Below are 12,435 nucleotides of genomic sequence, written 5' to 3' on the forward strand. Positions count from 1 at the left end.
ATTTCTATTGAGTGTGAAGGTTAGGGACGGGCGCGTCTGCAGGAACACAGGGGGACATTGCAGTGGCACACAGGTCCACGGACACTTAATTTAAGATTAAGTGTATATAACTCATGAAATATTAAATAAAGCTTTGAATCCCTCATTATGCAGAGTGCTGGTACAGACATCGTTAAGCAGGCTGGCAGAGGTTTTTGTGCGGGAAGAACACTGTGGACTAGTCGGCATTCAGGATCAAATTTCTCTCTCTCTCTCTCTCCTCCCTAAAGACAACACTATAACTCCTGACAGACAACACTACACACCGGATAGTCGACACACACTTTACCTCTGTCTTTCCTGAGGTGGGAGTATAATCTCACCCCTCAGATTCAAATCTCTCTCTCTCTCTCTCTCTCTCTCTCTCTGGACGAGCTGCTACAGTTTTCTCGGAGCAGGATCACCGGTTGAACTGCAGATCCTGGGTGCTATTGAAACCACAAATAGATCGCCCTTGGACAGGCAGTACGTGTGTACGTGCATGTTCCTGTGGACACCGACACACACGTGCATACATATATGTGTGTTGGAGGGGAAAAGTGAACCACCCCCCCCCCCACATATCTTCATCCCCCTCAAAACCACCATTAAATCTTCAACCTCCTTCCTTCCAATTCACCCTGCTATATCTCCACCCCTCTCTCTCGTATCTCTCTCTCCTCCTTCTCCCATCCTCTCTCCCTGACTCCCGACAACACAAGTTGATCAATATCGCAAGTTCCCATCTCCAGTGACACCCAATTCACAGCCTGTCTGGCGTTTGAAGCAAAGTAGAGCCGACTCCACCCCACTCCTCTCTGACCTTTACGGCCAGGAACTTCCTGTACCCAGAGAGACAATAACAGGAAGTAGGAAACAGGTGTGCTTGCACGAGGGCTAAGAGGTCAAAGGAAGCCGTCATACAGCGGGAAGTGGCTTCAGGGAGCGACAATGAAAACAATCATAGGGGGATTTTGTGTGTGTGTGTGTGTGTGTAAATGTGCGAGTGTGTGTTTGTGTGTATGTATAGGGTTGTGTGTATGTGTATTTACATGTGTTTGTCTTAATGCTATGTTTCGATGGCATTCACTATATCTCCAAACCACAGCTACAGTACAGTAAAATAGGCCGGACAAGGCCAAATATAGCCCAACAATAATACCTCACAATAGGCAACCAAAGCTGTTATACCACCGCCAAGAGCCAAGGAGATCTCTGTGTAGACAGAACGAAAGAATGCTAGACTTTCAGAGGATATGTATCTGATACGCCAGTTCAGTATCTAGGAATAGGTGCAAATGTGCAATTTTAATTAATCCATAAACTGCTTTGACTGGGTGATCACACGTTGGAGAGTAAAATAATTGAAGACGCAGCAGTAATAGTAATCATATATGATATCATCGTTTTGCCATAATGCCTAAATTTCCTTCCAAACATTGCCGTGTTATGTGTCCTTGTGAGATACGCTGATACTTGATTAATCCCAGATGTTGGAGTATTGCATAGTATGTATTAGTATGTTGTAGTATGTTGCATCGTGTGTGTCTGCACTAATCTCCAAGAAGCTAGCTAGAGATGGCGTCATTCTGCAGCTGTTAGCTAACTCGGGGACAGAAAACTCCTGCTTTACTTTCTCACCCACGCGCCTCTCTCTCCCTTCTTCTCTCTCTACCTCTCTCGATTGTCCTCTCAAAAAGTTCACATTTTTATACTTTTCTCTTACAGATATTTCTCCCACATTTCTCTCTCTCGCTTGTTCTCTCTGTCAACCCCCCCCCCCCCTCATAATCTCATCCATCAACGTTTCATATGATAATTCCTCATGACTCTCCATTGATCTCCATGGGCCTAGCTGCCTTGCTGTCCTGGTGAGAAGCTAAAGCCAGCGCCACATGCTACAACAGCCGCTGCTAACCACCACAGAAGAAGAAAGGAATCCACACGTGAAACATTACACGTCATTGGCTGCACTGCGATTGCAACCCAATTCATCATCTCCTTTGTGTGTCTGTGTGTGCTTGTTTTTGTGTGTCTGAGTGTGCATTGCAGATGTGTATATTTGTTTTGTGTGTGTGTGTATCAGTATGTGTGTGTGTGTGTGTGTGTGTGTGTGTGTGTGTGTGTGTGTGTGTGTGTGTGTGTGTGTGTGTGTGTAAGATTGAGTGAGGCATTGAGTGAACGAGTGCATTGCAGATGTGTGTACGTGTGTGTGTATTGTGTGTATGTGTGTGTGTGTGTGTGCTTGAAAATGAGTGAGAAAGTGAGTGATTGAGTGTGTGTCTGTGTGTGTGTGTGTGTTGTTCCTGTTATCTTCTGAAACCCTGCCAATCAAATCATTGCAAGGTTACAGTGTTTTTTTGTTAAAGAAGAGTTTCCACAACCACAACTATATCTTTGGCCTGTGTATGTGTGTGTGCACGTGTGTTTGTGCGTGCGTGCGTGCGTGCGTGCGTGCTTGCATACTCATACTTAAGGGCACCAGCTCTATTTTTGTGTGCTTATTTTGGAATGCGGCTAAAGCTAAAGCTCATTTAGCGGTGTCTCACTCGTTATTAATAGTATGAAGAGCAACAGGGGATGCTAGCTCCATTATCAGAGGCTAAATCACACCAGCGATTAGCGAGGAGATCCCCCCCTGTCACTCTAGCCCTCCCCAGAATACCCCCCCTCACATAGGGCACTTACAGATGGAAATAAATGTGCACTTTCTATTAAGGACAGGAATCAACAGGGACTTCCTTACACAACACTAAAAAGACGTTTGAGTCCCTGTCTGAACGGATGAGGGAATGTATTGTGATTCGGTAACTATTGTGCTGTGATATTACACTTTCTTTGTGCGGTCTTCTATTCTTTGTGGTTCAACATTTGGGTTTAACTCAGATGTTCGGCTTCTGCAGGATAAACTGATTATTGGCCAGTGGAAGAATGTTATCTTTGCTTCCACTTAAGATTACTTTTACGTTTCACACTTCATTTATTTTTGTCCTTAATTTATTTTTGTCCCCGATAGACACAGGATTGGATTTTTCTCAACCATCCCTAATTTTATGCATTACCTTGATGTTTGAGTTGGAATGTATATATTTGGGTCAGCCAAATTGACTACAAGCAAACGTGTGTGTGTGTGTGTGTGTGTGTGTGTGTGTGTGTGTGTGTGTGTGTGTGTGTGTGTGTGTGTGTGTGTGTGTGTGTGTGTGTGTGTGTGTGTGTGTGTGTGTGTGTGTGTGTGTGTGTGTGTGGGTATGACTGGTTGAATAAGCCCTCTGGCGATAGTCAATGCCAGGAGAACAAAACCAGTCCTGACTAATCAATAGAGAACAATCATGAAGAGAGCATGATCATAATGAGTTAAAGAGATTGGGATGGCGATCGATGGCCTGACTAATTACAGCTGGAGATGGCGCAGTGTAATGATCCCTAATGGAATGAGCAAACACTTCATAGGAACTCAGACAACAGCTTTATGGCCCCTTTGGGATGATCCTTCATATATTATGAACGATATAGTATGAATATATATATATATATATGTATGTGGGGTGAGTCTGTTCATATCACAGATTGGATACATCTCTTTTCACCTGTAATGTAGAGAGACAGACGTGCCCGCACGCATGCACACACACACACACACACACACACACACACACACACACACACACACACACACACACACACACACACACACACACACACACACACACACACACACACACACACACACACACACACAGATAGGCAGAGAGACAGACTTGGACAGACGGACTGACAGATGGAAAAACAGGCAAACAAGGTCAAACAAGGAGAGACAGACGGTCGAGCAGACGACAGACAGACAGACAGACAGACAGACAGTACACAGACAGACAGTCCGACAGTAAACAGACAGAGAGACAGATAGACAGTACGCAGAAAGACAGACAGACAGTACACAAGACAGACAGACAGACAGAAGGATGGCCGGGGTGCCAGGCGGACCCTCACCTGTTTGATGCGGTCGGGGTTGACGGTGGTCTGAGGCTGCAGGATGCTGACGGGCTCAGACTTCTGGCTGCTCTGTGGCATCTCGCGCACCTTCTCCGCGATGAAGTCATGGACCCCGTTCAGGGCCTCCACGGTGCCCTGGATCAGGCACACGCGCTCCGTCGTTCCTGCGCCAAACAAGCAGAGAAAAAGAGGTCAGAACGACAGATCCAGCCAACCGTGGATTTAGAACTGGGGTATAGCAGTATGTTTGGTGGATGTCCGTGCGAAAAGCAGTTTCAGTCATCGTTTTGAGCACATTTGTTTTCGTTTGAATTGAACTCTACATTCGGACCGCGGTCGCCGTGACGAATAGCAGACTGTGTGAACAGAGTGCTTGGATTGCATAACACCAAGATAACTGATCCTACAGTTTGCTCATCCGACACATGAAACACACGTCGGTCGTGTCGCGGCCCAGTGGACCAATTGATTCAGAGACGATTCCAAATCATTGTCTCTCCTAACAGGACAGAACCAGGTATGTTTGTGTCTCCTAACAGGACAGAACCAGGTACGCTTGTCTCTCCTAACAGGACAGAACCAGGTATGCTAGTCTCTCCTAACAGGACAGAACCAGGTACGCTTGTCTCTCCTAACAGGACAGAACCAGGTACGCTTGTCTCTCCAAACAGCCACGTCAGCTGAATGCAAACAACCACACAAAAAAAAGCTAACAGAAGCTAAAGTGAAACGACAGTTTGTGACAAACACACACGCGCACAAGCACACGCACGCCGTCCATAAAAAAAAAAACGCACAGCGCAGCAGCACATTTTTTTTAACGGCATCCTCAAATCCCCGAGATATAAAAAAGAACACGACGTAGCCTGTTTCCAGGACGCGATCCATGTAGGAAACTACCGTCCCCAGAGGCCGTAAATTGAACTCACGGCTGTCGTCGTCCCCCCTCCCCCCCTCCCCTTCCCCACCCTCCCACCTCGAAAACAACATGCGCCGTGTCGGATCAAACCCCCCCGTCGCCACGGAGACTAATGAGGAGAGGTGAGGAGGGGTCCGTGCACTCAGCCGCAGGGCTGGAGGAGACAGTGATGCGGGCTACAGAAAGGGTGTGTGACGTGTGTGGCGTGATGAAGAGACACCCCGAGAGAGGCTGGCGTCAGGGGGGCGACGTAAAGGTAGAGGGAAATGTGAGGCAACACCCCAACAACAGGGATAAAGCAGACGGTCTGCGGTCAGCTTATTGTACAGAGTGGTGCTTCACGGTCTGTTTGTGTGTGTGTAAATGTGTGTCATTGTGTGTCTGTGTTTGTGTGGTTGTTTTTCTATGTATGTGATGTGAGTGTGTGCGTATATTTCTATGTTTGTGTGTGAGTACATGTGTAAATCTGTTTCTCAATGTGTGTGCTAGTATCCACTATTTGCGTTAGTGTGTGTGTGTGTTTGTGTGTTTTCCTCCGTATATTTGTCAGCGTATGTATTGCTCTATGTATTCCGAAGTCTGTTCTACATCAGTGTGTGTATGTGTGTGTGTGTGTGTGCTTGTGCGTGCAGCCGTGTGCTTGAGCCCCCTGCTGATTGGATGACAGCTCAAGAGCTCCAATCAGAGCAGACACACCATGGCACACGGCGGGAACCCGGGAGTGTGTCCGCGTTGTGACCGTGTCTTCGGTGGCCGCGCCGCGGCCTAATGTACCCCTCCCTGTGTCAGACATACATCAGCACCTCTCCCTCCACGCATTGTGTCAGCGTGTTGACTGGACGGAAGTCTGACGTGCACGCACTCACACACGCACATGCACACACGCACACACGACACACGGCACACAAACAAAGAGACCGAGGCATGTGCAAGAATTCTTTCATGCTTACACACACACACACACACACACACACACACACACACACACACACCCACACACACACACACACACACACACACACACACAGACACACAGACAAACACACATACCCACACACACACAGACACACAGACAAACACACACACACAACAACACACACACACACACACACGCAGTCTTTAGATTGAGACTGACATCTAGACGGGCAGAGGGAACATGCAGACAGACTGGTAAACAGTCAAAAATCAGACAGGGAGAGGGAGGGAGAGAGATAGAGTATTGAGGTCAAGCCAAAGCCCCTTCGTGTCCCAGCCACATGCTCTCTCCTTATAAATCTGTCCCTGCTCGTCCCGCTCCCTCCATCTCCCTTCCCTCTCCCGTTTTCCTCACTGCGCTCTATCGTTCTGCATTCCTCCCTTTCATCAGGTCTCTCTATCCATCGTGCTGCTCTCTCTCTCGCTCTCCTCGCTCGCCGGCCCAGTGCTATTCATCGTCCTCTGCTTCTCCCTGGGCTCCCCCTGCCTCGCTCGTCTCCCCCTCCATCACCCTCTCTCTTTCACCCCCTGCGTTATCCCTCACCCCGGCTCCCCCCCCCCTCCTCCCCTCCCCTCCCTCTCTCTCTCTCGCTCTTCATCCCCCTAGGGACTGTAATCTCCCCACCTCCCTCCCCAGTGGTGGGGGAGTATGTCAGACCACATCTCCAGCCGTAGGGGCGCTCGCTGCCCTAACAGGTCAACACAGAGCTGCTAACTGATTGGTTGCTATCAACAACGGGGAGGGGGGGGGGGGGCAGGCAGCATTAAGTGCTGTCACTGCTAATCGCAAGTAATAGCCTTTCAATTGTACAGCAGATTGTTTTCATCCAAACAGATGCAGAAGATACTTGTTACTAAGGAGCCGGTTTAGAGGGGAGGCATCTGGCCCAGCTGGGCTCGGCCGTGGAGCAGAACTGTTCTAGAGCAGTGGAGCGGACCGGTAGAACAGACTGATGGAGCTGTTCTAGAGCTAGGGAACAGACTGATAGAACTGTTCTAGAGCTAGGGACCAGACTGATAGAACTGTTCTAGAGCTAGGGAACAGACTGATAGAACTTTTCTAGAGCTAAGGAACAGACTGATAGAACTGTTCTAGAGCTAGGGAACAGACTGATAGAACTGTTCTAGAGTTCGGGAACAGACTGATAGAACAGTTCTAGAGCTAGAGAACAGACTGATAGAGCTGTTCTAGAGCTAGGGAACAGACTGATAGAACTGTTCTGGAGCTAGGGACCAGACTGATAGAACTGTTCTAGAGCTAGGGAACAGACTGATAGAACTGTTCTAGAGCTAAGGAACAGACTGATAGAACTGTTCTAGAGCTAGGGAACAGACTGATAGAACTGTTCTAGAGTTCGGGAACAGACTGATAGAACTGTTCTAGAGCTAGGGACCAGACTGATAGAACTGTTCTAGAGCTAAGGAACAGACTGATAGAACTGTTCTAGAGCTAGGGAACAGACTGATAGAACTGTTCTAGAGCTAAGGAACAGACTGATAGAACTGTTCTAGAGCTAGGGAACAGACTGATAGCACTGTTCTAGAGTTCGGGAACAGACTGATAGAACTGTTCTAGAGCTAGGGAACAGACTGATAGAACTGTTCTAGAGCTAGGGAACAGACCGATAGAACTGTTCTAGAGCTAGGGAACAGACTGATAGAACTGTTCTAGAGTTCAGGAACAGACTGATAGGACTGGTCTAGAGCCTGGGACGTACCTGATAGAGCATAATCCCAGAACCCTTCTAGAGAAGCACAACAGAGGAGTAGGAACTGTTCCAGAATAGTTAGAAGAGGATGATAAAATGGTTTCTGGGACCGGAAACAGGCCGGTAGAAGTGTTTAGCCAGGGTAGTGATGCAGGGTCACAGAGCTGGTCCAGAGCAGAACAACAGACTGACACTAGGATCTCTTGGCCTCACTCACCCCCACTCTCTCCTTCCCTCCCCCTCCCAACCCCGACCCCCTCCCTCGCTGACAGCTGGTGCCCGCTGGGTAATCTATTCCCATCCAATCAGACTCAAGGATTACCAGGCCATTGTCTTGGCAAAAGGGTTTTTCAGGGGGGATAGTGTGTGTGCATCTGTCCATGTATGTTTATGCACACTCAGTGTGAGAGTGTTTTCAATCTGAACGCCATGTGTGCATGTATGTGCGTGAATCGATGTGAACGTGCACTTTGTGTGTGTACTCAGTGTGTGTGTGTACGTAAGTGTGTGTGTGTTAGTATGCTTGCGTGTGTGTGTGTGTGTGCAAGAGTGTATGTGTGTGTGTGCATGTTTGAGTGTGTGCATGTTTGAGTGTGTGAGTGTGTGTGTGTGTGTGTGTGTGTGTGTGTGTGTGTGTGTGTGTGTGTGTGTGTGTGTGTGTGTGTGTGTGTGTGTGTGTGTGTGCGTGTGGACTGGTGACAGGGGGAAAAGGGCATTCTGTCAGTGGAGATCAGAGGGCTGCCTGTGCCACTGTGCCAGGCTGTTGTTTTAACACGTTTAACACCCCAACCCTCAGCTACTTGTTCCCCCACATGATCCGCCCTAAAGCCCCCAACCCTCTCACCATATCATGGGACTTAGAAGATGCTTTTCAACAGTCAAATACAATCACAAGAACAACAGGGGAATTAGACTGACAGACCGTGACAAACCCCACTCCGAGTCCAGAGTCCATGTTAGGGTGTTGGACTTGCAAACCATTACAAACCAACGGTTGTGGGTTCGATCCCAGAACAACAGACCAGTGGTTGTGGGTTCGATCCCAGAACAACAGACCAGTGGTTGTGGGTTCGATCCCAGAACAACAGATCAGTGGTTGTGGGTTCGATCCCAGAACAACAGACCAGTGGTTGTGGGTTCGATCCCAGAACAACAGACCAGTGGTTGTGGGTTCGATCCGAGAACAACAGGAGAAGACACTGACAGACCCCTAGACCAGTCCAGAGTCCATGTTAGGGCGTTGGACTCGCAGACCAGTGGTCCTGGGTTCGATCCCAGATGTCCATAGTCTACCTGTAAGCATGGTCGAGCTAGAAGGCCTCCCCCCCCCCCCCCCCCCCCCTCTGCCTGTTCTCTCGTAGCATGTATCTGAAGTAGAAGCTACTGCCCTCTGGTTGTGAGTGAGTGCTGGCGTGGTCTAACAGGGAGCCACAGACCAGCCAGCTCTGCAGAGGGAGCCGTTCCGGGTCAGCCAATGGGACGCTGAGCTGAAGACCACCTGCCGAGATGCAGCGTCTCGTAGTGGAATGCTAAACATTGAACCTGGCGCCGCAGAATGTTGAGCATTCCATGGCGGGCGGGCGGGCGGGGGGGCGGGGCTGGGGGGGGGCAGCTGACGGCGGGAACGTGGGCGATGACATCACACGTGGCAGGTGACAATGTTGATTCAGTCTGCCGCCGTGTTCATGAAAAGAGGCGAGTGCCTGTGTGCATGTGTGCCTGTGTGTGCGTGTCCGGTGTCATGACGCGTGGGAGGGGGGTTTGTGTGTTTTTGAGAGTGTATGTTTGCTCATGTGTCATGATGCTTTGACTACAGAAAGGGTCAAACACACACACACACACACACACACACACACACACACACACACACACACACACACACACAGGCAATGATACCGGTGTGGTTGTGTTTGTGTGTGTGTGTCTCTGTGTGTGTGTGTGTGTGCATGCGTGCGTGCGTGCGTGCGTGCGTGTGTGTGTGTGTGTGTGTGTGTGTGTGTGTGTGTGTTGTGTGTGTGTGTGTGTGTGTGTGTTGATACTAGTGGTTATCCCCTGATTTATTTGTCCCCCTGTACGCTCCACCGTAGCCTGTGTGTGTGTGTGTGTGTGTGTGTGTGTGTGAGTGTGTGCACTTGTAATTTCACTCAAGTGCGTCTGGGTGGCTGTGTGTTTATGTGTACACATGCTAACACTTTGGCCCGCATTTCCACCCCCGTTAAAGAGGAGCAGGGCCCGTGACCGCCCAACACAAGACGGCTGCTGCCCGCTGTGATGCGGCCCAGCTGCGGCCTCCTAAAAGGCCCGCTGACGATGTGCTGACACCGCCCGGACTAACGTGGAGACTTCACGACGCAATAACGAGGTCCCGGCACCTCCACCGTGGCTGGGAGAGAAATACCTGGCAGGTTTGTCATTCAGGACGTACAGATGTACGCGGTCACATAATTAGAGATCCTTTTTTTGGGTCAGCGATTAAGGAAAGTGGCCGATTAAGTCCACGGATTTCACTGTTGACAGCAGTTAAACTGCGGATGGCTATTTGAAACACGCCATCCTTCGCAAAAGACCAACAATTCTAGATCAAAGATGAGCGCTCTCAAAGGTACAGATATACACAGAATGACCTTTCACCCTGACAACAAGGGGCGCAACAGAACTCAATCACCCCCCTCACCCCCTCCCCCTCCTCCTCCACCCCCTCTTCAACCTCCTCCTCCTCCTCCTCCTCCTCCTCCTCTTCGGAGAGCACGGGTCACAGCAGTGTTTTTTTTCCATCAAAGCCTAGCGAGTATGACTCAGTCCATCCCCTCATGGTCATAAAGGCTCGCAGGTGGAGGAGGAGGAGGAGGAGGAGGAGGAGGAGGAGGGAGGTGGGAGGAGGGAGGAGGAGGAGGTGGGAGGAGTAGGAGGAGGTTGGAGGCAGAGAGAGCGGCAGAGAGCGCAGTGCTCTGCTTCATTAGTCATGGATCCTTGTGAATGCCCTTCCGCCTCGCCTGCCTGCCTGCCAGCCCAGTGTGAGGATCCATGCAGCCGGTGGACGTCAGAGGCTGACGGGCGCTCCGGTCACAGGAGAAAGCCCGAGCGCCTGAAGGACCTCTGGGGCAGATGGAGAAGAAAGACCCCCCCCCCTACCCGGCAGGTGCTGGTGCCGGGAGCAGGCCCATCACAAGAGAGGAGGAACTCTTAAGGGCCATTCTATGACTGATAATATGAGGACTTTGACACGACTGACTTTGTTCCAGATAACACACACACACACACACACACACACACACACACACACACACACACACACACACACACACACACACACACACACACACACACACACGGTTTTGAAATACCATTGCAGTGACAGCCTTTTTGTAGAAGACAGCCAGGGCGGAGAGGATGCAGGGATGATGTAAAGTGAAGAGAAAGGCAGGAGAGGCTGACCGATGCAAAGATAAAAACACACGTGGACAGAAAGGAGAGAGAGACGGGGAGAGAGCACTGTCCACATTTTGAGCCACAGCAAAAAGGGGGACAGAGAAGAGAGATGAAACAAGCGAAGAAGGCCATCAAGTGACAGAACAGCACACAGATGTGGGGGCAGATGGAGAGATATAGACAAAAGACAAAGACACCGAAGAACATAGAGCGAGAGAGAGAGAGAGAGAGAGAGAGAGAGAGAGAGAGAGAGAGAGAGAGAGAGAGAGAGAGAGAGAGAGAGAGAGAGAGGGCGAGAGAGAGGGGGAGAGAGAGAGAGAGAGAGAGAGAGAGAGAGAGAGAGAGAGAGAGAGAGAGAGAGAGAGAGAGAGAGAGAGAGAGAGAGAGAGAGGGGAGAGAGAGAGAGAGAGAGAGAGAGAGAGAGAGAGAGAGAGAGAGAGAGAGAGAGAGAGAGAGAGCGAGAGAGAGGGGGAGAGAGAGAGAGAGAGAGAGAGAGAGAGAGAGAGAGAGAGAGAGAGAGAGAGAGAGAGGAGGAGAGCAAGAGAGAGAGAGAGAGAGAGAGAGAGAGAGAGAGAGAGAGAGAGAGAGAGAGAGAGAGAGAGAGAGAGAGAGCGAGAGGGAGAGAGAGAGAGAGCTAGAGAGAGCTAGAGAGATGCCGGTACACTGATAACATCTAATGAAAAGCCGCTCGACAGTGCGGTTACCTCCAGGGGTCCCAGTCAGCCCCAGTGTTAACCACAGGGAGAGATGGCGCGCTGGTTTTAACGCTGTAAGCTCATTAAACACGTCTACTCAGAGCGGGGATAAGCCTGGTGAGTTGACTGCACCTTTCAGATCAGAGGTGCTGGGATTAACTGGGCCATGATAGGTGAGGATACGCAAGCGGTGAGCTATGCCCCAGAACCAGGTCCCATCGGCTCTACACCAGTAGGGTCCTGTGTTAGTTATAGGGAATGGAGCCGGCACGGGGGTTTGAGATAGCGCTACGTGCGCTATCGCGATGCTATCATGTGTCGTGGCAGGACTGTGCGCTGCTGTAGCTGCCGCATGCCGTCGGTTTGGGATTGCTTTTGTGCTCTCCTTCAGATGCAGCGTGTCTCCATGCAAAGCCCCTGTTGCCAGGTCCTTTGACTAAGTGGCTATTTTTGTCATCCTGCAGACACGTTCATCCCAAGGGACCTTCTGTGATTCTCTTAAGATCCAAGTCGTGACTCATAATGTGTGCGTGGTCGCTGGTGAAGCAGCTGAAGCTGCAGACATTTTGGGGTTTTCGAACCCAGGACCTTTAAGCAGGGAGTGAAACAGCCTAGCCTCCCTCAGGCTATCCTGATAGCCTCGCTCCTTACTTTGAGCCGCCAGGTGGCCACGCGCTCCCTTTGTCTCTCTCTGTCT

At 50.1% G+C, this 12,435-nt stretch overlaps 1 protein-coding gene across 1 annotated transcript in view; it reads right to left on the reverse strand.

The window, feature by feature from the left end:
- The window catches only part of LOC115561249 (RNA-binding protein Nova-1), a 9,456-nt gene extending 5,261 nt beyond the window's left edge, over window positions 1-4,195 (reverse strand). Inside the window, exon 1 of the mRNA XM_030381134.1 lies at window positions 4,009-4,195. Coding sequence (XP_030236994.1) covers window positions 4,009-4,089 — 81 coding nt within the window. The 5' untranslated portion in view covers window positions 4,090-4,195. The remainder of the gene's footprint in view (window positions 1-4,008) is intronic.
- Window positions 4,196-12,435: the final 8,240 nt, after the last annotated feature.

This window comes from Gadus morhua, chromosome 16 (assembly GCF_902167405.1).
Source record: "Gadus morhua chromosome 16, gadMor3.0, whole genome shotgun sequence".
Classification (NCBI taxonomy): Eukaryota; Metazoa; Chordata; class Actinopteri; order Gadiformes; family Gadidae; genus Gadus; species Gadus morhua.